The 27344-nt window shown below is 33.0% G+C and overlaps 2 protein-coding genes and 2 non-coding genes across 7 annotated transcripts; all 4 read right to left on the minus strand.

The window, feature by feature from the left end:
* Positions 1 to 3716: 3716 nt before the first annotated feature.
* Positions 3717 to 3872, minus strand: LOC112699562 (U1 spliceosomal RNA). Its single transcript, XR_003152510.1, has one exon. It is a non-coding gene; the product is annotated as a U1 spliceosomal RNA (small nuclear RNA).
* A 640-nt stretch (positions 3873 to 4512) lies between these two features.
* Positions 4513 to 4671, minus strand: LOC112699560 (U1 spliceosomal RNA). The gene has a single exon (XR_003152508.1). It is a non-coding gene; the product is annotated as a U1 spliceosomal RNA (small nuclear RNA).
* Positions 4672 to 6383: 1712 nt separating this feature from the next.
* On the minus strand, positions 6384 to 8959 carry LOC140173478 (uncharacterized). The gene is made up of 3 exons (XM_072197276.1): positions 8215 to 8959; positions 8011 to 8090; positions 6384 to 7915 (listed from the first exon to the last, which is right to left on the minus strand). Exons 1-3 carry the CDS (start codon positions 8243 to 8245, stop codon positions 6635 to 6637), a joined length of 1392 nt encoding a protein of 463 aa, XP_072053377.1. The 5' UTR covers positions 8246 to 8959; the 3' UTR covers positions 6384 to 6634.
* A 1240-nt stretch (positions 8960 to 10199) lies between these two features.
* On the minus strand, positions 10200 to 16562 carry LOC112696901 (cationic amino acid transporter 4, vacuolar). Of its 4 annotated transcripts, none has more exons than XM_025749837.3 (15): positions 16325 to 16562; positions 15797 to 16153; positions 14696 to 14897; positions 14300 to 14384; positions 14058 to 14198; positions 13851 to 13969; positions 13663 to 13759; positions 13071 to 13243; positions 12915 to 12981; positions 12408 to 12566; positions 12065 to 12305; positions 11275 to 11380; positions 10904 to 11016; positions 10651 to 10726; positions 10200 to 10539 (listed from the first exon to the last, which is right to left on the minus strand). In XM_025749837.3, the coding sequence occupies exons 2-15, from the start codon at positions 15969 to 15971 to the stop codon at positions 10383 to 10385; spliced, it is 1911 nt and encodes a 636-aa protein (XP_025605622.1). In that variant the 5' UTR covers positions 15972 to 16153; positions 16325 to 16562; the 3' UTR covers positions 10200 to 10382. The 4 variants fall into 4 exon arrangements, with proteins under 4 accessions (XP_025605622.1, XP_025605619.1, XP_072053379.1 ...); XM_025749834.3 differs by having other exon boundaries at positions 11275 to 11383; XM_072197278.1 differs by having other exon boundaries at positions 16288 to 16506.
* Positions 16563 to 27344: the final 10782 nt, after the last annotated feature.

A 27344-nucleotide genomic window follows, 5' to 3' on the forward strand; every position in this document is an offset into this window, starting at 1 on the left:
CTTCCTAGCCCAAGTTTAGGTATTCATTTGCTTTCTTCTTCATACACTTTCTCTGTTTTAAATAATATTGCATCTAGCCGAGGCCTTGTACCAATGGCAGCATCATCTGCCTCGTTGGGAGCTGCACCCGGGTTCGAATCCTCAGTAAGAATTATAAAACTCATGTTAGTAGTGTACTCATGTAGTGTGTGTGAGTGTGTTGTGTGAATGTGTAATGCATGGGTATAATGTATAGGATTGGGGATTGTCCAATCCACTTGACCAAAAAAAAAATAATATTACATCTTCTTCTAATTTTTCTCGTGTTTAGATAATTAATTCTAGTGCCATTGATCATATAACTTCAAAATTGTCAAATTTTGTTTCTTATACAAAAATTAAATCTATTATTGTTCACTTGCTAAATGGGTTATAAGTCATTGCACAATATAAAGGTGTTCTCAAACTTTCAACATTGTTATTCTTGAATGATATCTTGTATTTCTCCATGTTTTATTTCAATCTAATTTATGTTTCTAAAATTACTTCGATGCTTTCATGTGATCTCATTTTTTCTCAACATTCATATCTTTTACAAGAATCAAACATATTGAAGATGATTAGTTTGATAAATTAAAAGAAGGATTGCACATCCTTGACAAAGTCTATGACACCACCTGATAAAATTGTGAAAGAATAGGGAAAGCAAAGAAATAATTTTTATTGATTATTGATTGATTGAATAGAACATTGTGTTGTAAACTATGAAGGTAAAACTAAATATATATAGAGCATTGTCCTATGAAAGATAAAAGTAAAGATAAGATAAGAAGAGAAGATAACATAAAGATAAGATAAGATAAACTAATAAAAGACTAAAATTAGAACTGAATTTATGTATTCTGTTGGGCTGAATTTGTGGGCCACAAGACTTCTTTATTGTTGTCATGGGCTAATATAGAAGAGTAGTTTAATACGCCCCCGCAAGCTGGTGGATGAAAGATGTCAATAATCCACAGCTTGGATAAGTTCCAATGAAATTGTTGAGGAAGACGCGTCTGACGTAGTGACACGGAAGAAGATGCGTGCGGCGGAGCTTGAGCTGCCGGTGGCAAAAATATAAAAGGAGATGTTGTACTTGAGCAGCGATCTTCAAAAAATGCGCGCAGCGGAGCTTGAGCTGCCGGCGGCAAAAATATAACAGGAGATACTGTACTTGAGCAGCGATCTTCAAAAAATGCGCACAGCGGAGCTTGAGCTGCCGGCGGCAAAAATATAAAAGGAGATGCTGTGCTTGAGCAGCGATCTTCAAAAAATGCACGCAGCGGAGCTTGAGCTGCCGGCGGCAAAAATATAAAAGGAGATGATGTGCTTGAGCAGCGATCTTCAAGAAAATGCGTACGTATGACGCAATAACTTCAAATGGCGCATAGAGCGCGATAAAAAAAAAGAGGGCGCGTGGAGCGCAATAAGAGTGCAGATGAAACTGCTAAAACATATGCAGATTAAACTGCTGAAACAAAATGCAGATATGACTGCTGAAACAGAATGCAGACAAAATTGTCGGAAGAAATGAGGCGCAGACGAAATTGCTGGTAAAGAACCGGGGTAACCAAAACTGGGGTAGGATTTTCACTTGGATGCCTTTAACAAAGATTGGTTGGATCTTGAACTGAATTGGAAGATTGATTATTCGTTATGAGAGGAGGTTTGAAAAAGATGTAGGGTGATTTCTCACCGAAAGATGATAGCTTATGTATCCTCTTCAAGGAGGATACCAAGGCTCTGATACCATGATAAAATTGTGAAAGAATAGGGAAAGCAAAGAAATAATTTTTATTGATTATTGATTGATTGAATAGAACATTGTGTTGTAAACTATGAGGGTAAACTAAATATATATAGAGCATTGTCCTATGAAAGATAAAAGTAAAGATAAGATAAGAAGAGAAGATAACATAAAGATAAGATAAGATGAACTAATAAAGACTAAAATTAGAACTGAATTTATGTATTCTGTTGAGCTGAATTTGTGGGCCACAAGACTTTTTTATTGTTGTCATGGGCTAATATAGAAGAGTAGTTTAATACCACCAATAACACCACTATATCTTTTTCTTCAATAAACTTCACATACCATCACACCCAACATCATTATATTTGTGGCATCTCCCTTTGGGATATTTTTATGGAGAACGATTCAAATTTTTACATAGGTAATACCTTTTTATTTTATTCCACCAAAATAAAGTTTGTGTTGTATGTCTTTTTTTTAAACAAATAAAACTTTTTTTCTTTACCTCGTCTAAATCATATAAATGCTATTTTTTGAATTATTATATTTTGACATTTAGAGACCTTTTAGAATTGTCTTTATTCATTATCATAAATATTTTTTAATTATAGTAGATAATTTTAGCTTATTCACTTAGATTATTTTACTAAAATCTAAAAGTGAGGTTTCATAACATATTAAAAATTTTTTTGCTTTAGTGAAAACTCAATTCAATTAAAAAGTTAAGATTATTCGTTTCGATAACGGTCTTGAAGTTTTTCTTATTGAATTTTATTCATCCAAAAAAATCATTTATCAATGAAATTGTGTTAAAATACTTCAATAAAATGGTACAGTAAAAAAAATCAATATATTTTAAATGTTACAAGAACTCTCATGTTTTAATCTAATTTACCTCTCAATTTTTAGTCTTATAGTTATACTACCAATCATGCTGTTTATTTAATAAATTGAGTTTCATCATCTATTTTAACATTTAAAACTCTTTTAAAGCCTTATGTAATAAATTACCAGATTACAATGATTTAAAAGTTTTTTTATATTTATGTTTTGTTTCTATTTTACCAACATCCTTCAAAATTTGATCGGCGAACATACAAAGTAATTTTTTTTAGCTATCCAAGTGGTTTAAAATGATATATTGTCTATTTTGGCCAATTTAAAATAGAGTAAAGTATCGTTTTTGTCCCTAACGTTCAGGGTAAATCTTATTTGTATCCCTAACGTTTGTAAGAGTGATTCAATGTTATTCTGCCGTCAATTACACATCATGAATATTTTACTTTGAGTTTTAAAAATCTCTTCTTGAAGTTAGAATACAAATATTTGTGACAAAATCGATGATCCACTCCGAAAAATAGCTCATCAAAAGTTGAAACTAATTCTTATAACATTTACATAATTCACTTTTTTAGGGATATAATTGAATCTAAACACAAATAGTGAGTATAATATTAAAATCGAACACATCCAAGTGAGACCTAATTTATCCAAGTGAGAATAATTGAAAAATATAATCTAATTTATTAGTATAATTGATAGTAGGATAACATTGAATCACTTTTATAAACGTTAGAGATACAAATAGGACGATTTAAACGTTAGGGACATAAATAAGACTTATCCAAAACGTTGGGGACAAAAACGACACTTTACTCTTTAAAATATTTCGTGTGAAAAATATACAATAAGCGATAAGCTATTTAATCGGTGAATTCATGCAACTATCCTCTGAGAGCATCGATAAGCAGGCTTGTAGCGGCACGCAAAGCTTTCGGACTCATTTTCATCATCAAAGCACCCAACAAAGCTTTCGGACCCATTTTCATCATCAAAGCACCCCATCAAGATCTTGCTTGGAACATGGCTTGATTCAAGTAGTGTGGCATTTCTTGCAGTGGCCAGAGCTGCTTGATCTTATCTGCGGCCAAACATAACACCCTCCCGCGCGAACGCAGGCCCCCACTACCACAAATTATGATGTAGGTTCTCCTACTTGAGGAGACCTTAGGCTAACACCCCTTCTATGTGCAATGAAGGTCATCAACCTAAGCCATGGGCCTTCTTGATTACCCATAGACCCCATCCAGGTAAGTATGTTGTAACGAAGCTATTTCCTTCTTATTTAACTAGCAACCACGGAGCATCTTAGCTCTTCTTCCAACGATGTGGAACTAACTTGACAGACTTCATTCAAGATTTTTTTTTTCTCTCTCTGTGGAATACCGAAGTACTTTTTGCACTAAAAGTGAATGAGGGTAGAATGATATGTCCCTATGTTATTTTAAATTTTTTCCAATAATGTTAATAATAATCTTTTAGTATCGGAATATTACAATTTCATGGCAAGCATATCCTATAATCTCCCTTCGAAAGAGATATGTTATTGCAAGGATTCATCAGAGAAGACGCTGAATAAAAAACCACACACCCCCTCTTAAAGCCTCGAAGCTTGCAAGGTTGTAACTTTAATAGATGAGTCCTTGGAAGACATGAGGCACATCCTTTTCTTCTTGCAATTGCAAGGAGCTTCTTCCATCTGAGAATTCATCAGTTCAATGACAGATCCATGTGTCGTTATGTTCAAATATTCTGTTACATGTACCATACGCTAGTTATGCCTAATCATAGCTATTTTTTCCCCTAACATATACATTACAGACGTCTTAGTGCTGAAAAATCAGACAATTAAAAAAAATTAAATATTAAACATATTAATAAACTTAAACTATAGTTGGACAGGGGCCGCGCGAACGCAGGCCCCACTATCACAAATTATGACGTAAGCTCTCCCTCTTGGGGAGACTTTAAGCTGTACCCCTCCAAAGTGCAATGGAGGTCACCAACCTAGGCCATGAGTCTTCTTGATCACTCATTGACCACGTCCAGGTAAGTATATTGCAATGTAGTTACTTGCTTGTTATTTATTGTGTACGGGAAGAGCTTCTTGTCATGCTTTGAATGATGTGGGACTAGGTTCTCAAAATTAGCTAAAGGTTGCTGCAAGTACATTTGTGTATTATTTCTTGTCCTTAGCCAGATTGGTGCTATACAAAGCACAATCTTTGATACAGTTTAAGCATACAGTAGAACACAAATAACGAGTGAAATTTGCAGTTAATGGAGTTGGGTTCACTTCAGTTAAAGATATTGTTGGATGATTAAAGATATTGTTAACAGCATAAGTGTGGTAGCAGCAATCAACTTGCTGGGTGTATCTATTTATTGTGTGCCATTATTACTTGTTTTAGTAAATTTGCTAATCAACTCAGCTATATGATCAACAAGGATTCCTTTCAACTCAATCTCAGAAGTTGTTGATTATTGGAAAAGTATGCTGGAAATATTGGAATGAAGGATGAAGGCGTTAATCTATCATATACATTCACTACTTTTAGATTTCGGGGTTGCACCACCTTGATATTTGATCTCTCAACTCTTGTTTTTCCAATTTTTTTTAATCTTTTGATTCTTTTTTTCTAAGTGTCTATAAGACATCTGTATTTTGATACTCAAATTATAAATTAAGTTAACAAAGAAAATAAATCATGATTAACATTTTATTACCCAAGGTTGCTCCATAACATCTGTATCATAACAAGTCTATAAGGAAAAAGGTGCTGTGTCACACAACACATGAATAGCTCTTTTCGCTCCTTCTCTTTTTTGGAGTGAAACGTGTGCTTTGCAATAATAGCACCGATGAGAGCATATCATATGTATTTTAGGTGCCAATTCTCATGGAAAGTATGGTAGTAGTGTCAAACTGTCATTGCTTAGTACTGAGTAGCATTTGGGTAATGTCAGATAATCCAAAGAATGATTCTGAGTTTCGGAGTGAATTTATACGTCACATAAGCAAAAGTAGTTGAGTAGATAACTACATCTACAGTGAAAATTGAATTGTTGCTTATACATACATACCCTTTCAGATGAAATGAACAAAAGCACGGGTTATTAAAATGTTGATAAAAATTAGTTAACAAAGGAGTTGAATCATGTAAATTTTTTCATTCACCAGAACGAAAAGTGAGAGAGGACATGACAACAAAATAATTTATTGCTTTAACATCCGTTTTCTTATTCTCTTGCATTTTGGCTATCAGACAAGAGAACTATGTTTTCTGAAAGGAATTATAATTTTCTGTCAAATATTATTGCAAATGATATTACTCCATGTGTTAATAGATAAAAGTGCAGATGAAAGAATTTGAAATTGACAAAAATATACACCAAAATTCGTAAAAATTAAAGTACACCTAGAGATTGCTTTCGATAGACAAAAATACACATTAAAAATTGGGTAAAAAACACAAATAAACTATGGGAGGAAAGTTGTTACATGAATAAGCCAAATTGAAGATTGATTCACGAATGAGTCAAAGCATACTTATATGTAATTCGAACCTATTTGGTTCGAACTACATTTGCATATAAATCGAACCTATTTGATTCGAACTACACACACATAATTCGAACCTAATTGGTTCGAGTTACACACGAATAGGTGCCATCACATAATTCGAACCTAATTGGTTCGAATTCCACTAATGGTAAATCGAACCAAGATGGTTCGAATTACTAAGGAACAGACCTGAATATGTTACGTGCATGGGATCGTAATTGATTAATATGTTTCGTTTAAGGAGTTTTAAACGAAATGTCTGTTGAACACACATGGGAATAAATTAGTCTACGAATTAAATTAATTAAGACATGATGCGAAAATTAAATAACATCAAAACGCAAAGTACAGATATTTCCATAGTAACACGCACATACATCTAAAGGTGGATACGAAGTAACACTGATAACAAAATACATAGACGAAGATAGATAACATACAACTCGGCATAGAAATCATCTAAACAGGTGCGACCCCGTGAAGCAACGACGTGGAACCCGTGTCCTCTGACCTCTCCGGATAAGCGGCTCCTCATCCTCGATCTCGTCGTCCTCGTCCTCGTCCTGCGGGGCTGGCTGTGCAGGTGTCCTAGACTGGACATGTACCGGTCGGGATGAGGACGGCCCGACAACTGAATGTGACCCAGTAGTATGTGCCGAAACTGGGGTATCACCCAAAGCGAAATACTTAGGAGGAGGCACGGAGGGAGGCTCATTGAGATCGACATGTAACGGTGCCTGTGTCCCCGTCGTCTGACTCCGCCCACGGACAGCCTCATCATCATGCATGATGGCACTGATCTCATCTAAGAAGGGGGATCCACCAAAATCCCCATCATACCCAACACCGGCACAGAAGTCTAAAAACGTGCTGCCCGGACTCACCCATGGCGTACTCTCCTGAAGTGTGTGGTCGTCAGGGGGAACTCCAACGAAGTAATCTCCGAGCGGCCCCTCCCCAAGTCCAGCCTCACCATGGGAAGTGGGATCTCCGGTGGCGTACCCCTCTCCACCAAGGCCGCCATGATGGGGACTAACAACCCCGACTGCACCCCTTCCCCCACCGTCCACGTCACGAAGATCGCCATTGTCGTGGCCCGCAACGAGTGCCCTCCGTCTGCCTCCACGCCCTCGTCCTCGACCACCACCCCTACCTGCCTCATCAGCCTCCCCCATAGCCTGCTCTAGCCACCTCCACTCACGCTGGCTCCGTCGTGTCCCGACACGAGCTCTCCTCTCAACCCAACGCCTATCAAGGACGTCGTCGACTCGATCCATGTCAGGAACTCGCCCAGGACCCCTCTGTGACTCCTCGACATGAATAGGAACGCCCCTCGGATCCCCCAGATAAAACTCGGGTGACAAGAACCTCTTTTCATGCTGACTCCACCAGTCTAGGTAGGTGTGAGAAGGTCCAGGGTCGGCAACAACATTGAACCAGAGGACGTGGTCCGCACGGATCTCCCAAAGAATATGCCAATGCTGTAAAGCGGACGGGAACCAACGATCACCACCTCTCCCGTCCTTCGACATCAGAAAGTCGGTGTTAAGGGCGGGACGCGGGAGGGGCTGCACACCACCGAATTGCGGTAGAACCCCATCTACCTGATGCCACTGTACAACGGCAAAGTATATCAGCGACGTGACAGACCGCCACACCGCCATGTGTCGAGGCTCCAACGCCTCCGGATGCACAACCTGAAGTACCTCGGGGGAGCTATACGGCATCCAGATAAACTGCACAAAAAATAGCTATGTTGTCATGCCAATTCCCTCTACAGAAACATCTGATGTCTAGTTATTCAAATAAAAGTAACCGGAACAACACTCACATCCCTGGGCTGTAACATGTCTATCTTCAATCTCGTGCTCTGCACTCTAGGACCCTTCTTGCTGTAGGAAGGGCTGTAACCTGACCACATGCAGCGCACATGGGTGTTATGTTTAATCAGAAGTATGACATATTTGTAATACAGTACAAGCGTACATGAACATTAGCTATTTTAACTTGAAATAGAAAAGCCTGAGTAGCGTACCTCGATGCCAAAGGCCAACTGCACGTATCATACCCAGCAGGCCTAAACCTAGGAAAGCACCAGAAGATCCAAGACTAAAGTAGCTGAAGTGGGCCCGCTAACTTCACCATATGTCTGTTTGCTACTCGGCACATGCACCGGTACAACCATGCCAATGCTGCAGACCCCTAACTGTAGGAACCCATCTCCTCAAGCCTAGCTACGTAGGGAAGCCATCTGATGTGAATGCGGTTGCCGGACTTGTCGGCAAATAGTTGAGTGCCCAACAACATCATGATATAGGCACGAGTAAAGCGCCGCACAGTCTCCTCATCGGCTCCCTCGGGGCACTCTCCGAAAGTCTCCTGGAACCAGGAGCAGTTTACTGCGAACTTCTGAACCTGGCTCGGAGGAGGAATCACTCCAAGCAACTCCTCGAACCATACCCAAGCTGGACGTCCGCCCTCGATATACATATGGAAATCTGTAAGGCAACCGCTGACATAACGCACGTCCACTGCCAACCCCAACTAGTACGCCACGTCCTGAAGCATGATCGTGCACTCTCCGAAGGGCATATGGAAGGTGTGCGTCTCAGGACGCTACCGCTCGACGAAGGCACTGACAAGGGGCTCATCTAACCGGAACCATCTATCGTTCAGCCTAGCCAGATGGTATAACCCGGCCATCTGCAAGTAGGGAACATAGCGCTCATCGAGTGGCATGCCTTATTGCCGCCGCATGCTCCTGATACATCGATGTGGCTGCGCATTAAATGGACCGCATTATTAGAACCACATACAATACTGGTAACAAAAAAAAAACTAACACAATAAACCACTTACATAAACCACTTACATAAACCATCAACACAACCGCATATAAAACCACTAACATAAACCACTTATATAAACCATCAACACAACCGCATATAAAACCACTTACAAAAAACCACTTACCCTAAACCACCAACTAAACCGCATGCAAAACCACTAAAATAAACCAAGTTGCAATACCACTACAATAAACCACTAACAATACCACCTAACATAAACCACTTACATAAACCATTAACACAACCGCATATAAAACCACTTACAAAAAATCACTTATCATAAACCACCTACTAAACCGCATGCAAAACCTCTAATATAAACCATTTGCAATACCACCACAATAAACCACTAACATAAACTGCCACTAAAATCACATGCAAAACCACTAACTCAAATAAACCGTGTGCACAAAGTTTTCTGTGTACTAACCTCGTCGTTGATGACCCCGGCTATATGAGCAACCCCGTCCAGCCGGTACAGCCTTGCAGGATCATCCCCCATCAGCTGAGTCTTCGATTCTACTATTTCTCGGATCGAATCTGGGTCGTTTTCTCTGGGATTTGGTGGGGTATGGGAAATGAGAAGTGGTTCGAATTTGCTTGATTCAAACTCCTTATATAGCCCAATTGTACGTAATTCGAACCAATTAGGTTCGAATTTGTGGTGACACTTAATCATGAGTAACTCGAACCAATTAGGTTCGAATTATGTTATGGCACCTATTCGTGTGTAATTCCAACCAATTAGGTTCGAATTATGTGTGTGTATTTCGAACCAAATAGGTTCGATTTATATGCAAATGTAGTTCGAACCAAATAGATTCGAATTACATATATATATGCTTTGGCTCATTCGTGAATCAATCTTCAATTTAGCTTATTCATGTAACAACTTTCCTTCCATGGTTTATTTGTATTTTTTACCCTTAAAAATTTGTAAACATCAAACCCTTACAACATGACACTTTGTCCATCGAAAACAATATTTGAGGTGTACTCTGATATTTACGAATTTTTTATGTGTACTTTTATCTCTTCTAAATTCTTTCATGTGTACTTTTGTCTATTTATTGAAACTTTAGTACTCTGTAAATCTTTATTATTCCCTCTCCTTCTATGCAATAATGCCCTCTTTTTTACCCACTCTGCATACATAAATTCACAGGCAGTGTTGAAGAAACAAATAAGTTATCTATATAGACAAGGAATGCAACAATAAGGGTCCTCCTCCCCCATCAATTTGTTACCATTAACAAAGTCCTGAATTTAGAATAGTAAATTTACAATTGGTGTAACTAAATAATAAATGGAGAAGGTCATGCATGAACTCTGGTCCCTGCTGTGTGAATACTAACTAGGCTAGATGTTCTTCTCGAATTCCAAGGATTTCATTAGCACATGCTGAGGGAACATAGATCGCATTTAACAGCGAGCTGTGGGTGCGGCCATAGAATAAGTATATAAACACTCCTATCAGCAACCACACGGACACTCGCAGCCAAGTGGCAACTCTGAAATTCAATCACAAGAGAGTGGTCAGACATTGGTACTCGTGTTTATCGTCCATAAACTCATCTATGGATACACTAAACAAGAAGCATAGATGTGGAGAGATTTCTCACCCAAGATCAATTAGGAGGTAGGTGTTTATAAGAATGCAGGCAGCAGGTAAGAATGGAACAAATGGGCAAACAAAACCTGAAATACAAGGTATCAGGAACAATTAAGATTTCAGCAAAAGCTCCTTAGGAAAAGAGACAAACAACGGAGAAAGATTTACACTTTGCTAAAGTTTAACATCTGAATGAGCTAGCTACAAAAATTTACTTTTTACCGATGCATCAGAATTAGATATTTTAATTTGTATGCCCATACCTCCTGTGTGTCCGAAGCTGTGCCTTGCATCATCTTGTCCTATGCAGGTAAGGACAATAACACTGCACAAAAAAAGAATTCCACCCACTCCGCACGATGTGAATCGCAAAATGCTGCATATGCAGAACAAAAGGGAATTCAAAGGCATTTAAATTGCTAACCCAAATGAAACAGTCTTTCTTCGTTTATTTTTCTTTTTACTTTTTTTAACAAAAATGTATACCACAGGATTACACACTTATTGCAAATAAGTCAACCAAAAATATCTATAGAATAGCAATATTTAGTGGAAAACCATCTCTAAAAAGGAAAGTAAGATGATTTTCATGTTAATCTAAATGGAGGAATGAGGATTGCCAAAGTTGACAGACCTGGGGCACCTGTTGGCTGAAGCAGCAAAGGCAACTATGAGAATTCCTAGGCATAGAAGAGCAATAGTCCATGCAGCAAGTTTCCGCCTACTTTTCTCCTTTTGTTCTTCTTTGCAAATAAATTGAAACACAAGTTCATTAACTAGCACATCATAAAAGACGGATGCAATCATGCAAAGATTGATACAGTAAAAAAACACAAACTTCTACACAATCAAAATGGGCTTTGTGTGCATGTGATGTTGTTATGTATCTAAGGAAAGTGGAAAACCACACCTTAAAAGATATCTGTTACAAGGGAAGAACCACTCTCTTTAAATACAACAACAATCATCCTACGCTACCTGATGTGAGACTTTGGGCACCAATAATACCCAAGTCCCTAACAGATATAGATTGAAATTTTCAAAATACATAGGTTAAAAGAGATACTAAAATATGTTCCCGGTTAAAATGTATAGATTACAGTTCTCTTGCTTGACTCGAAAAAGTAGTGTTTTGAGCTGATCCCAAAGGAGAGTATTGTCAAGTTAGGTGGGCCATAATTATGGGATATCACCAAAACAGCTTAGACAATGCAAAGTTACAGCAAAATTACCTGAATGCATTCAAACAGAAATAACCTAATCCACACCAATTAGTCCAATGAGTAACATTTCCAATCCCATCTCACATAAATCATCAACCAGTACAAGAAGCCTTCTATACTTGCAAAATTACAGATACACCTAGACTCTTAAATCTATCCAAAATCATTTCATAAAGGGATCAGAAGATTCAAAATATTTACCTTTGGTTTCTTTTATAATTAAAGGTTGTCCAAGCAGAGCCTCTGACTTGCCATATAGGTGATTATCACAATAACTAGCAGTATCTATAGGACTTGCCCTATCTTCATCATCACCACAAGAATGCCGATCAATAGATTTTTGAATCGAGGTTGGGATAGGTATTTCATTAGGTGGAACATATCTGATGATCAAAACCGAGACTGCAACAGTGGTAAATGCAAGCAATGTTCCCACACTAACCTGTATTCCAAAGCAAATAACATATCAATGGTTTATATTTAAAATCTAAGGAAAACACATCTTCCAAGTTATCATCACTAGCTCCTGTCCACCTGAACTTACCATCCCTGCTAACTGGGAAACATCCATAAAGAATGCAAGAGTGGCTGCAAGGACACCAGTGAGAATAGTGCTTTTCAAAGGAACTTGCGTGTGTTTATTGATGTCTGAGAAGAATGAGGGCAACAAACCATCCCTAGCCATCGCCATAAAAGTTCGTGGCTGCAAACATAGATGCCAAGTATATAATGAATTAATGATATAAAAGCTTCCTTAGACCAACATCAAAATGCCTTTCAGAATTTACCCACATCCATCTTTGCTTGCAGTTTAAATAAGAAAATGTTATTTGTGAGATTATTTTGACATTTTGACCAATGTCAGTTCCTGACTTCTAGTTGTACCATTTATTCTAATGCTATACCATTCATAAAGAAAATAAAATAACCCAAAACAATTATAGGACCTAGATGAATGGGAAAAGTAATTTAAAAAATAAATAAAAAACAAAGAAGACCGTGACCAAGTGAAAATCAACAAAGATGTTAAACAAATAAATTAAATTAGCACCTGAGGAAGAAGTGAACCCATCAAACTGGAAAAAAGAGCAGTGACAGCTCCAGTTGTTATTACATAGCTGCCAAGGGAAAAGTTGAGTTTAAACTAAAATGGAAACAGACATCATATATTTAAACAATGAAACAGTGTGCCACTTGCAAACCTTACACGGCCCATTTCATGCCATAGCTAGAAAACGCAGACGAGATCGGAGTATCAGGGTCCAACCTATAATATGGTACCAAGCCAACAATAACTGCTGATACAAGCATATAAAGAATGCAGCATAAACATAACGCTATTGATATGCCAAGGGGCAAATCTCGTTGAGGGTTTTTAACCTGCATGATAATGACATAGAAAAGCTTAGATACAATAATCAAGAGAATGTCGTTTTTTATTTGTTTCCCTAAGAAAGATCAACAATTACCCACTCACAAGTTTAAATAGTGAAAAGAACCATCTTTCTGAAAAAATTAAACTATTATTCACATTTCATTAAAAGAATGGAGGCCAATAAGAGTCGAAACTATAAACTGTTTTATCACAGATGCTGATGCCATACTATGAGACAGAGACATGAATGTTATATACTTAACAATATCAACTTCAAAGAACAAAAGAAAAGTTGTGGATGCTTGTGACAGCTACAAAGAATTATTCTGCCTACAACCGCTACCAGAATAATGACAGGTCTGACATTCTTATTCATCAAATTAAATGAAATGTGCAACAATGATTGTGTGCACTGAATATTTACCTCCTCAGCTGTGCTGGAGACTGCATCAAACCCAATGTATGAAAAGAAAACTATTGCAGACCCAGCAAACACCCCATTCACTCCATAAGGAAAATACCTGAGATAAAATCGACATTTCATCTTATATCAATCAGAGTTGTGTTATAGATTATGCAGATAGCCACACACAAACACACACCATACATTACCCGCTAGGTAGCTCATATCCAATCCATCCAGATTTGAAACCCAGATATCCACCAACTATAATGACGAAAAGCATTGCACAGACATTTATTGTTGTCACTATTGATTGTGCCATTGAACTCTGAAACATCAACGTTAGATGACATAGGTAAGTGAAAAACTAGAGAGGGAAAGAGGGAGAGTACATGTTTGTATTTTAAAATGCATACCTCCTTGATTCCAAGGCACAGGAGTAAGGTCACAATAACAATTAATGCAGCAGCACATGGATCAACAACAACACCAAGACCTGGTAATGTTTGCCGTGTCAAAAAGAAAGGTAGATTGTCCCACCCTCCGAAAAATAAGGCCTATAATAAGCAAGACAAAAATTAATACAACGATGCAACAAATGGAAAAAAGGGAAAAATAGTTCGCACTTCAGACAAAACAGTAAAAAATCCTAACAAACCAGATTTGGGGTTATGCCACGAGCAACAGCTGAACCACCGATAGTATATTCAAGAATCAAGCCCCAACCAACCAACCAAGCAACTCTGAGAATAGCAGCAATAATGAAATCATGGATTTAATATGATGAAAGCAAACAAGGAAACATAGTAATCACCAAAGCAAAATTCTTTTCAGAAAACAAAATCATCAATATCACCAAATGCATTAACCTCACTCCGTTAGAGACATTTGGTAGCAGGATAGTATTACTAACCATTTAAATATTCTGGCAGTGCTAAAAAATTACCAGAGTAGTTCTTCAAATAACATAGTAGTTCAGTTAATCAATATAACTATAGTTCAAATAACATAGGAGTTCAGTTAATTAATATACCTATAGTTAATTGTTACTTACCCTTCTCCAAGGCATATGTATGCATAATGATAAGCACTCCCTGCGGAGGGGCATCGACATGCAAGCTCCGCATAACAAAAAGCCGATAATGCAGCAGCTATTCCTGCAATGAGAAGTGACATCACAAGTGCTGGTCCTGCATGCTCTCTAGCAACTGTTCCTATCAGAATATATACACCAGCTCCTATTGTAGATCCAACCCCTGATTTCAAAGAATGGTTACTTAACTCCGGAAAAGAATATGTTTGGTACAAAGAAGATAAATGCTATATGCACAGGTACTAGAGGAAATGCAAATTAAATCCAAAGTTAGCAATTGTATATGTGGTGTCAATTAGGCATTGTTTCTTATGAACAACCAAAAGTGTAACCGAAATAATTCAGAAGAGAAACGAACATTAAACCAAATTAGCTTCTAAAAAGTAAGAAAGCTCCTAAGAAACTTGGTGTCATTCTTAGCAACCACAACAAAAACAAAAATCAAGTCTTTTCTCACCAGCTGGATTCGGAAAAAAAAAAAAAAGAAAGAAGCATAATTTACCATGCAAAAAATCAGTAAATTACTTGAGCACAAACTTTTCAAGCATTTGTCATGTTTGTGAAATCTACTCTAAATTGTCTAGTTCTGGTAGAATACTCCTTAACTTTCACTTAACTTCATTAAAGACAATAATTGAAAGTAGCAAAGAAAAACAAGTTGTACAAATTCATATAGTAATTATCTGCACAAACCTACTTCGAATTTGCAAACCCCAGAAACAAGACAAGGCACTCCACCCTAGCAATATCCACCAAGAACACCAAAACAACAAACTCATATATAGAAACAGAAGAAAGAAGGGGAACAAAACTAAAATAAATAAATTAAATAAAAATATCACCAAACTTGTTTCAAACATGCGTCACAACCAACAACGTACTTAGTTAGGGGAAAGTAAAAGCAAATGATCATATTCAAGTACAGTATACACACATAACAGATACAAAGTAAACAACAACATTACAAATTACAGCATCAACTAACATACCGTATACTCCAAACAAATGCTCAAGAACTCAATCACAATTACTAATTCAAAGTTAAGGTCTTGAATAGTTTACCAATAGCAACGAGGTCCACAGCAGATAACTTCCTAGCCAATTGATGATGATGACCACCATGTGCCTTGAATTGAACTGAATCAACTTGCTTCCTTCTAATAAAGCTCCCAAATCCACTTGACGACCTTCCTCCAACACCAACACCAACACCACCATTCTCATCCTTCACTATCATCGTCCAAAACAAGATTTAAGAGTTGATGATGATGATCGGCCTAATTCTGAACCCTGATCAACTTTTTTCTATTCCAGGAAAAGCTGCAAACTTTTATGAACTCACCCACTGGAAAATTTTGTGCCCAAATAATGCTACCCGCTATGAGTCAGAAGCAGTTGTTGCGTGTGGCACTGCGGTGCCTGAAACCAATAAACCATATTAAGTATTAATCTAATGATATGATATTGTGCCTGAAACTATATACTATATTATATTGTTTATGGACATAGATTTCTGTCAAAATAATTGATAAAATTTTAAAAAGAATGTTTACTGGGATCCACGCCAGTATTTTGCTATCATCTAATCACCTTATCCTTATCAACATTCAACAATCAACAATCAACAATCAACAATCAACAGGAAATAGATTCTATCCTAAATTCCTAATTCCCTCTCTTGATTTTGGATTTTTCTTCTTCCTCAATTTTATTCCGGAAAAACTCGAAACCGTAAGGAGAACAAAGTGGAAGACGACGATAATAAAAAAGAGGAGTAAATAAACAGTTTTAATTCTTTAATTCTTATCTAAATTAAAACAGTCAATTCAACGATTATTAAGTTAATGATCCTGACTTTATTGTTTTGAAACAACATAATCATTTTTTTTTAAAAAAAGTCATTAAATACAAACAGCAATTAAATTAATGAAAGTTTTATTTATAATTTGTGGGTTTTAATTTATCATGTACGGATAGACACAATCCGTCGACACAAAAATTTTAAAATCTTATAAGATACGGCGACACGCATTAATATAAAATATATAGTATTTTTTAGATAAATCGTAATGATATTGTAATATTTTATTAATATTAAAATATAATTAATTTTTAATTATTTTTAATATTTTATTTTAATTATATTAAGTATTTAAAATATTTTTTATTTTAATAAATAATAATATATATTATATCTAAATTTATTTTAAAAATATATATATTAAGAAATAAGATTAGACATACTGACACGTAATAGTATTTAGGTTCAAACATCTTTGGAGAAGAATTTTTTTATTAAGAGACGGTTGGACACAATAGACACGCGTGTCAGACGAGTGTTGGTGAGTGTCGTGCCCGAAATGTGTCTGACACGCGGGTCAGGATTCGGTGGTCACAGAACCTTTGGACCACTTAATGGTCCCATTAGAAAACATGTTTTTAGAGTTTTTTTTAACAATTGCTACATAGTCCTTAAACTAATTTTAATTACAAATTAACCCCATATATTTTATTTAATTATAAACACTATTTTTTATTTTATAAATTATTATTTTTTCAATTATCTATTATATTTATTAATAATCAAATACAAAAACAACAACCAATTATATCATCTATTGATCTTAATAAAGCTTTTGGCCATTCCAATCGATTAAAATATTAAATTTGATCTCGTGACGTTCGTCCATGGCTTCCAAATCGTATTTCCTTGAAATTCAATCGATTGGTTTATCAAAACAATCGATTGAATTGTAACTCAATCGATTGAATTACAGTGTATCACAAAACAATCGATTGAAAATTGTAAGGTAGAATGGTTTTCACTCAAACCAATCGATTGTTTATACTTTCCAATCGAATGAATGCCCAAAAACAATCGATTGTTTTTGTTATTCAATCAATTGAATTCACGAAAACAACATGAATTTGCCAAATACAATTGATTGAAAAGTGATGACATTGAAGTTTTAGCCAAATTCAAACGATTGGTAATGTAATCCAATCGATTGGAAGGTAATAAAGTTGAATTTTTTGTCAACTTCAATCGATTGGTAATGCTACCAAATTAAAAGTAAATAATATTTAAACTTTTTTGTTTAACAAAATTAAAATAAAGCACAAAAATAAGAATAAATTTGTATAGGAGTACATTCATTATGTTATAATTTTAATAATTAATGTAAATTTTAAAAAATTGAATAAATTTATATTTATTTTGATTACATTCAAAAGTGAATTATATGTATTCTTATAATAAAAAAATATACTTAACTTCTTTTATAATAACTAAGTTTTTCAATAATTTAATTTATTAAAAAAATTTCATCTTTTTATTTATCCTACAAAATAAAAATTCATATTAATAGTTTTGAATAAGACAATTAAAATAAGGTGAGTTCTACCCAACCCTCTCTATTTCAACATGTAAATTACCCCTCGTGACGTGGTATGTTTTAATTGGATGCTTAGTTTTAGTTTGAGTTAATTTAACTCAATAAGAGTTAATATGTTAACTAAAGTAGGATAATTTTATAATTAAATATTTTTATAAGAGGGATAAATATATAATTTCTATAAACATTAAAAAGTAAAGTTATATTTTTATCAATCATCTCATTCACAACGAAGGTATGTCCTACAATTATCTGTATTCATATGCTTTAGTTTAATGAGTAAGCTAGCAAATTATTATTTATTTATTTTCTCAACAGGTTGCACCTTATGAAGTTTTTCGAATTGAAAAACATGAAGGTTCATCTGTTATCTCCATTTCTCATGAAACTAATGTTGACAAGTTATCTCAAGAGATGATTGAACACAGAAGAGACTGAATTTTTAATATTTTAGTAAATTATATAATCACCCACTTTGGGCTATAATTTAATTACCAATAGTTTAACCATAGTTAACATAGCAACCAATTAAAATATGACATGTCACAGAGGGTAAATTACATGTTATTATAAGAAGGGTAGGCTAGAATTTACCTTAAAATAAAATATAAAAATAAAGCTTGAATAAAAAAATACAAAATTTTCAATCTAAAAATATAAAATAGTTAAAAAATAAAAAAATTATTTAAATATGATTTTTAAAGACATTCTATAACTTAGATGAATAAATATTATTTTTAAAATGAATCATGATATATTGATACAAAACTTATTGTGTGTAAATTTTTTTAAAAATTAATAAACCTTTCTTGTTAATAACAATATTGGAACTTAAATTTAAACGCTAATTGATATTATATATTGTGTAGATACTTAGAGTATATTAGAAAAGTACGTTAATAATTTGAAGAAAAAATTTATTAGTGTAAATTTATTTTTTTTAAAAATTAATCCTTATTGAACTATTCTACTTTTATTCCTTCAAAACATATCTTAATAAAAATATTTGTAAGAATAATTTACATCCAATAAGAATATCTTAACGAGCAGTTACATCATTCTGTCATGGGTTAATGCAAAATTTACAGCACGTGAGTACGTGATTGAGTATGTTGTTTTAGATTATAAACATAGGGGTAAAATAGGAAAAAAATATTCGACACCAAACCCTCTGTATTCCTAATATAAATTGTTATAGATAAGTATAGTTTTTTGGGGTGTCCAAGCCACTACTTGTTCCCTCTAGGTCCATCCTTAATTACTAGCTAATTAATTAATAATAAAAAATAGTAACATCTATTTACTTTTTAGTATTTCTCAATTTTTGTGAATTAATAAAAGATAAAAAAATATTTTTTCCTTACACAATCAAATTCACGAATAAAGTATCGAAACGAATAATTGCAAAATTAGAGATTATATTCACTGACCTCGATTTTATAATCAAAACGATGGTTTATTTTTTTGAACACTACAATGAAAAATTTGATTGGACCTTTGCTGGTTACTGCAATGGTGATTTTTTTTTGTGACTTTACTGCAACGGTGATTAACAATGAAGAAATAGTGGATATTCAATAGACAGATAAAAAATTAAAAAAATTGGATATTGAGTAGATGGATGTTCCAAAGAAAAACAATTAAGTGCATGTTTGGGCGCCATTATTTCGTTAAAAAAAGATCTTTTTTCAATGAAAAAAGATCTTTTTTAATTTTTTAACGTGTTTGGCAAATTTCTAGTAGTAAAAGTAAAAGCACTAGTAAAATAAAAAAAAAAAGATCTTTTTTGAGAAGCTGTAATTTACATTTTTTTTTAAAAGATCTTTTTTCCTTAAAAAAAGATGTTTTTTATGTAATAAATAAACAAAAAAGTACTTTTATATTGTTATACCCAAACATAATTGATAGATAAAAAGACCTTTTTACATGAGATATCCAAACATAAAATTACTTTTACTTCTCTATAAGATCTTTTAAAAAAAGATAACTCGAAAAAAGATCTTTTCTTAAAAACTCACCCAAACAAGCCCTAAATTTTTTATAATCAAAGAAAATGATACACGATTTCAATGGTGGGATTGAATAATTAGTGATGGATTATTCACCAATTTATAATGTTAATATTAAGAAAAAGATAAGATTAGTTTATGTTTATCTACATCAAAATAAAACAGCAAAAATTGAAGATAGAATTTTAAAGATAAGATAGATGAATAATAAGATAATTTCTAAAAAGATAACAAGATTGAAATAGGCGTAGGACACATTTCAATCGATTGGGTAGCATTACCAATCGATTGAAGTTGGCAAAAAATTCAACTTCATCACCTTCCAATCGATTGGATTACATTACCAATCGATTGAATTTGGCTAAAACTTCAATGTCATCACTTTCCAATCAATTGTATTTGGCAAATTCATGTTGTTTTCGTGAATTCAATTGATTGAGTAACAAAAACAATCGATTGTTTTTGGCATTCATTCGATTGGAAAGTATAAACAATCGATTGGTTTAAGTGAAAACCATTCTACCTTACAATTTTCAATCGATTGTTTTGTGATACACTGTAATTCAATCGATTGAGTTACAATTCAATCGATTGTTTTGATAAACCAATCGATTGAATTTCAAGGAAACACGATTTGGAAGTCATGGACGAACGTCACGAGATCAAATTTAATATTTTAATCGATTGGAATGGCCAAAAGCTTTATTAGGATCAATAGAGGATATAATTGGTTGTTGTTTTTGTATTTGATTATTAATAAATATAATAGATAATTGATAAAATAATAATTTATAAAATAAAAAACAGTTTTTATAATTAAATAAAATATATGGGATTAATTTGTAATTAAAATTAGTTTAAGGACTATGTAGCAGTTGTTAAAAAAACTCTAAAAACATGCTTTCTAATGGGACCATTAAGTGGTCCAAAGGTTCTGGGACCACCAAATCCTGAGCCCCGACACGCCGCACGCGGACACGGCGGCAACTCAGCGAAGTATCCATACTTCGTAGGTTTTAAACCTCTACTCCTTTAGTATTTGATGAATTTTTAAATAGAAGAATCATTTTTTTATCAAAATAATAAAGTTAAGAATTGTGTTGTCTCTTTTAAGGTTGGCAATGGATAGGATAGGGTAGGGTTTAGACGCTATCCTAACCCTATTCGTGGGTTGAAAACTTTTTTTAAATTCTACCCTACTCTACTTGCGGGTTGAAAATTTTTCAACCCTAACTATATCTGCACCCTAAAGTTCTAAACCCTACCCTACCGGTAGAAAAATAAAAAAATTAAGCAAATATAAAATTCAACCATTTCAACTTTTATACATATTAATAAAATAGAAGATAAAAAATTAAGTTTAAATTAAAATTAAAAACAATAAAATTTTAGAAAAATATAACATAAAATTACAAATAATATGATCATCAATTATCTTAGTGGTTATTTCAAGTTTTTATGAAAAAAAGATTGTGGGTTCAACACTCACTTTCTTTACTACATACATAACTTTTACATATATATTAAATAATAGGGGAGTGCTAGGGGAACAATGATTATCTTGAACAACATGAACAACCACCAATCGAATACAAGTACATTACACCCTAATTTAATGTTACTCATTAAATTTACTCTTTTAACCCTATTAATTTACATTGTTCACGAACCAGAAAACGCGGCGACATAGGAACCACGGGACCCCACTAGTAAAAAAAAAGGGAAAACGGAAGTGCGCTAACGCGCACCAGCTGGCCCTTTCCCCTTACTCTAACATCACCCCTTCCTTTACGTTGTAGGTCGAGCGGCTTCATAGCACAGGCACTAGCCCTATAGAATGAAGGGAAAGAAAGGCCTTTTCATAATATGAAGGTAAGCTTCATAGCTCCAACCTAAACAAGGCCTTTCTTTTTCCCTTTTTTTTAGATTGGGTTGCTGGATACGGGATCTTCGTAGTAGGCTGGATCCACATCTAGCCGTTCAAGAATGTTATTAGTTACCTATATTTTTTCTAAATAATATATTAGAAGTGCGGGTATGGTAAGATAAGGTATATCCTAATCCGTACCTTATTCTACCCATAGATATACTCGCACCGCACCCTATCCTATTCGCAGTAAATCGAATAGATAATCCTATTCGAACAAGTTGGTCCAAATTGAATACCTACAAATAAAATATAAATAAATTAAGTATTTTGTCTTTTAAAATGGACTAATTATTATAGTTATTACTTATTATACATTAGATAAATAGAGAAAATCAACCTTTTTTTTCTCTATCAAATATAGTTAGGTGAATACATACAAAACAAATGTACAACTTTGGAGTTCGGAAAATTTAGCAAAATAAAATAAAATAGTTTTAATATTACCTGAAGTCTTATACCAGCTTTTATTATATATTTATCCTATTTTCATGCATGTAAATCATGGGAGAATTTGAATATTAATTACATTTGAACTTTAAACCTATACATCTCTCGCAGTGTAGTAAAAAAAAAAAAAACTAAACTTCAAAATGTTACTAAATCGTGGTAGTGACATAGATAATGTTGAATAAATAGACAAATGTAAAGCTCGTGTATCCGCTCCGATTTCGTGTTTATGAGAAACAAAAAATCAAATTAGCCACCCCGAATTAGTGTCAGGTTGAGAAGTATAAAAGTATAAAACCAAGCTATCTCCTATTGCGTAGATGCAAAATTTTCTCTTTTTTTTCTTGTATAGACCTTGTTCTTGTATGATAACATTTTGAAGGTATGTCTCGTCTTAGAAAAAATTGAACATATTTTTTTATTTTTAAAAAATGTATATTTTGACAAAAAAAATACAGAGATGGAATATTTATAAAAGATATTCTGAAACTCATGTCAATAAATATTTAAAAGGTATAAAAATTTTATGATTATAAAATGTTAAACATAAAATAGAACTTATTATGTGTATTTCTGAGATTAAATATAGAAAGTTCTTTTTATAAGCATAAAATTGATGAATAAAATTGATGTTATGACCGTTTGGTCATTAAGATGAAAATGATGGTCATTAAGTCGATAATGAAGGTGTCGATTACAAGCAAAGAATGAATGATAATTAAGGTCGAGTTATGACTCATAATGCACAATAAAGACCGAGCTATAAGGTAACGGATCAAAACTCCCAAGCTGCCGATCAATGATCCAGGCTAAGTTTAGAAAAATAAAATAAGTTATAACTCGGTTGAAAGATAAGTGAACAATGATATAGTGAGCCCCCAAGCTTAGCCGGGTTATTAATTGAGTGATAAGAGTTATTCAATTAAGATAGTTGTGTGGGGGATGCTTTTCTGCTTAAGAACAATTTTAGCATTTGATTATATATGAACTGAAAAGTTCAAAAATAGATATCCATTGACGGAATCGATCGTATGATCTGAGGATATAATGGTTAATTGTCTTAGGAACTTTTTCGGCCTACAACAACTTATTGATGAATTTTCGTTCAAAGCAATTAGTTATTGAATATTTATAATTTATATTGAAGGTCATATGACATGAATAAGATAAATTGAGAAAATAAATATGTATAAAATCACAGCATATATTGAATAATATATATGGTAAAATTACAGGAGTTCAAAGTAGAAAAATATACCTTAAAAGTTGGTAATTGTAGAAAAGAAGATGACTTATAAATGTCATACATACCAAATATGAATTACTGAATTTTATTTATTAATATTTAAACTTTATTTCATAGAATCTACGTTAACTTGTTAATAAAGCAATAAAATAATTAATCATTTCATGATATAATAAATTTTGTTTAACTATAAAGTATATTTTTTGTGCAAAAATAATAAATTTGTATGTTTGTAATTATTTTTTCTTAACTTTCTGTATTAAATAAATAATAATATAAAATTTAATAATATAAAGTGAATACTACAACAGTTGTATACAATTGATATACAATTGATTTTTTTTGGAATCTAATTTTAGGATTTGAAATCATTAAACAATAAGAATATAGCACATAATGAAATAAAAATTTAATTGACATTGCTGTTATATATTGTATAGAACATATATTGAAATTTGAATATAACTAATAAATTAGTAAATATTAGTTAACAAAATATAAATGTAAAAAAATGTATAAATAAAATATATAATTTTACTTGTGTAAGTAGAGAACTTTAAAAAAGTTAGCAAAATTGATAGGTGAATTTGTACTTAAATTGACTGAAAATCGAGTTTTTTTTCCTCAGATTGGTTGAAAATCGAGTTTATTCTCGGATTGATTCATTGATTGATTATGACATGTGAAATATTATAATACGTAAAAGTAAAGTAATTCGAATGTATAAAGAACATATTTTATAAAAAGTTACGATAGATTAAAATTTGATTAAAGGTATTAAATAAAATCTTAAACAAGATTGTTGAAATTGATTCAAAAATTTGAATGTAAATCAGGTTTTATGAACTTGAGAGGAGTAAGAATTATTTTATTCGTCCTCACAGATAGCATCAATTGTTCTTATATGGATGAATTTTTGAAGTATATTTTATCTTAGAAAAAATTAAACTTGTCTTTTCATCTCTAAAAATATATAAACCTAAATATTAAATTTTTATTTATTTAAATAAAAAATCATTAAAAATTACATAACTCAATTTGATCTAAAAGAAGTATAATTTACTTTTTAAAAGATACTAATATAAGTTAAATTGGTCTAATTATCTTTTGTTTTACTATTATTAAAATACTGATATATAAGATAAAACTTACCACGTCTTATGTTATTAATTTATCAATAATGAATCGGTGACACATCTGCTAAAAACTAATATTCACGCTAATATGTTTTAGGAATGAAAATTGAGGAATTAAATAGCAGATATAGAAATGTAAAGCATTTTTCACGTGTACAGAAAGTGGCAACTGGCATGTGAGTTTGGAACTATGAGGAAGAGCTTTCTCGGGAAAGATTGTCGTTATGGAGGCTTGTGGATTGTGAGTTATTAAACCAAAATAGTCAAAAGAAAATAATTGTGATGCAATATTAATAACGTTCAAATAACAGACATAATTTAATAAAATAAAATTAAAAAATACTTTAAATAAAAAATTTTTAGAATCTACAATAATTTTTTGTTTTAAAATTATATTATATACTTTATTTAAGATTTAAGTATTTGATATTTATTATTTTTATTATATAATATAATTGAAAGATATTAAATCTATTTTATCTTAATTATAACAGAATTAATGTAATTTTTATTAAAATAAATAATCTTGTAAAAATATTAGAATTATATCTTTCCAAAAGAAAATAGGGATTGGGAGAAATATTTTCCTTTCATAAATATGAGGATGAAAAAAAAGAGCGCAAATTAATTTGGTTATGGAAAAAAGATTGGTGATCAACGTATATATGGATGCATGGTGTGTTATTTATAATTGTGGATCTGTGTTGATCAGCAAAATGCAGGTAATGTTTTACAGACGTTGGAATAAAAAAAACTACAGGTCCTGCAAAACGCAGATTGCGATTAGTGAGAGAAGAGAACCAGCAAACAAAACGTGCCCTGCATGCCGACAGGAACAGAGCCAAACGCAGAATGTGTTTGTCAGCGTAGCAGAGTCAAACACAGGTTGCGTTTTGTAGGCTCTCTGCATGTGCGCCACATGTACTCTACGGGTGTCTCAGCTTGGTGCTTATAAGCGAAAAACTGAAAGGAAGCAAAGTAAAAATTAGTTACCGAAGCAAAATGAAAAATAGTTGAGGGAGAATGAGGAAGTAAGAGTTTACTGAGAAAGAGCTTGTTGAAGAAGAAGGACACAGCGTGACTATACTAAACCAGAAGAATATATTATTGAGTATTTGAATTATCTTCAATTTGTAACTAATTTTTTTAATATTTAACAATAAATATATAGAATTATTCAAATTTTATTTATTTGTGTTGTAATTAGTAGTATTGGGATTATTAATATTATTGTAACTAATATTATGTTATTATTTATTTTTCGTTACGATTTAATTTTTGTAAAACGGTTATTATATTATTATTGTTATTAATAGGCAAACTATCTCCGTGTTGTTAGTGACGTAGTTATTATTATTATTATTATTATTATTATTATTATTATTATTATTATTATTATAAAAAATAATAAAAAATCACTAAAAAATAATAATAAATTATTACACATTATTGTTATTAAATGTGTATTAAAGATTATTAATAAATTATTTTCATTAACATACCCACTATAATAATAATAATAATAACATTGTTAACAGTAAAAGGTTTTTTTAATAATGCTTACGTAGAAAAAAATTATTATGTTTAATACTTTAGTAATATTTTGTAATAATAATTAATACTGTATGTTAATAACAAATTGTTTAGGTTATAGATATTATAATAAATGGTTATTATTATTGTTATATTTGGGTAGTTATTATTATAATTAGAGTGTTATTATGATTATTTTATAATACTGGTTATGATAGTAAGAGTAAGTTATTATTAAATTTTAATAATTAATAATACTGTTTAATAAATAATAGATAAATATTTATGATTTTTAACAATTTATTATTATGTTTTAACCGATATTATTTAGAATTTAATCATTATTTTTTTTGTAGGCTATCAGAAATTTGTTGTCCAGAAAACTGGATTCGCCAGATATCTTTATCGAGGGGTCTGCTTCGACCAACGGCCTAATGGCATCTGCAATTGTGTCTGAGTCCAACTTGGCATGATCTTGTGAAATCGTGCTCATGGTGCACATGTGCTTGCCATTGTATCTCCTGATTTTTCAACAAGCTTTTTTTCGAATCAAGCTAGCTCGGATAAGCCAGTCGCACCCTACACCATACCCCTTGCATTTTGCATAGAATGTCTGCGGCTCAAACTCATACACAGTGTAGTCAACTCCTCTAGAGATGATGTAGCTTTTGATTGCAGATATCACCGACTCTCTCGAACCAAATTCCATTCTGACACTAAACTTGCCATCTTCCGCCGCAACGTTGCCTTCACCTACGACATGTGCACCACCATCAGTCAAACAAGGCAAATAAAATAAGCACTATAGAAAACTTCAGTTAATAATTATGACATACATGTATTCGCATACTCAGGAAATTTCGGAGCATGCATGGCTTCGAGATCTAGAGTCCGTATAAAAGACGGAACACCAA

The sequence above is a fragment of the Arachis hypogaea genome, chromosome 6 (genome assembly GCF_003086295.3).
Source record: "Arachis hypogaea cultivar Tifrunner chromosome 6, arahy.Tifrunner.gnm2.J5K5, whole genome shotgun sequence".
Taxonomy (NCBI): domain Eukaryota; kingdom Viridiplantae; phylum Streptophyta; class Magnoliopsida; order Fabales; family Fabaceae; genus Arachis; species Arachis hypogaea.

What these genes read in the sequence shown, in the direction of transcription:
- LOC112696901 (XM_025749834.3), bottom strand. Translation starts at nt 15,971, where the DNA reads ATGATAGTGAAGGATGAGAATGGTGGTGTTGGTGTTGGTGTTGGAGGA. An exon ending in GGATATGAGCTACCTAGCGG is followed by an intron (nt 13,760 to 13,850) that starts GTAATGTATGGT and finishes ATTTTATCTCAG; the next exon opens with GTATTTTCCTTATGGAGTGA. An exon ending in CAGCTTCGGACACACAGGAG is followed by an intron (nt 10,727 to 10,903) that starts GTATGGGCATAC and finishes CTTGTATTTCAG; the next exon opens with GTTTTGTTTGCCCATTTGTT.
- LOC140173478 (XM_072197276.1), bottom strand. Translation starts at nt 8,245, where the DNA reads ATGATACGTGCAGTTGGCCTTTGGCATCGAG. An exon ending in AGTTGGCCTTTGGCATCGAG is followed by an intron (nt 8,091 to 8,214) that starts GTACGCTACTCA and finishes GCATGTGGTCAG; the next exon opens with GTTACAGCCCTTCCTACAGC. An exon ending in ACATGTTACAGCCCAGGGAT is followed by an intron (nt 7,916 to 8,010) that starts GTGAGTGTTGTT and finishes TTTTTTGTGCAG; the next exon opens with TTTATCTGGATGCCGTATAG.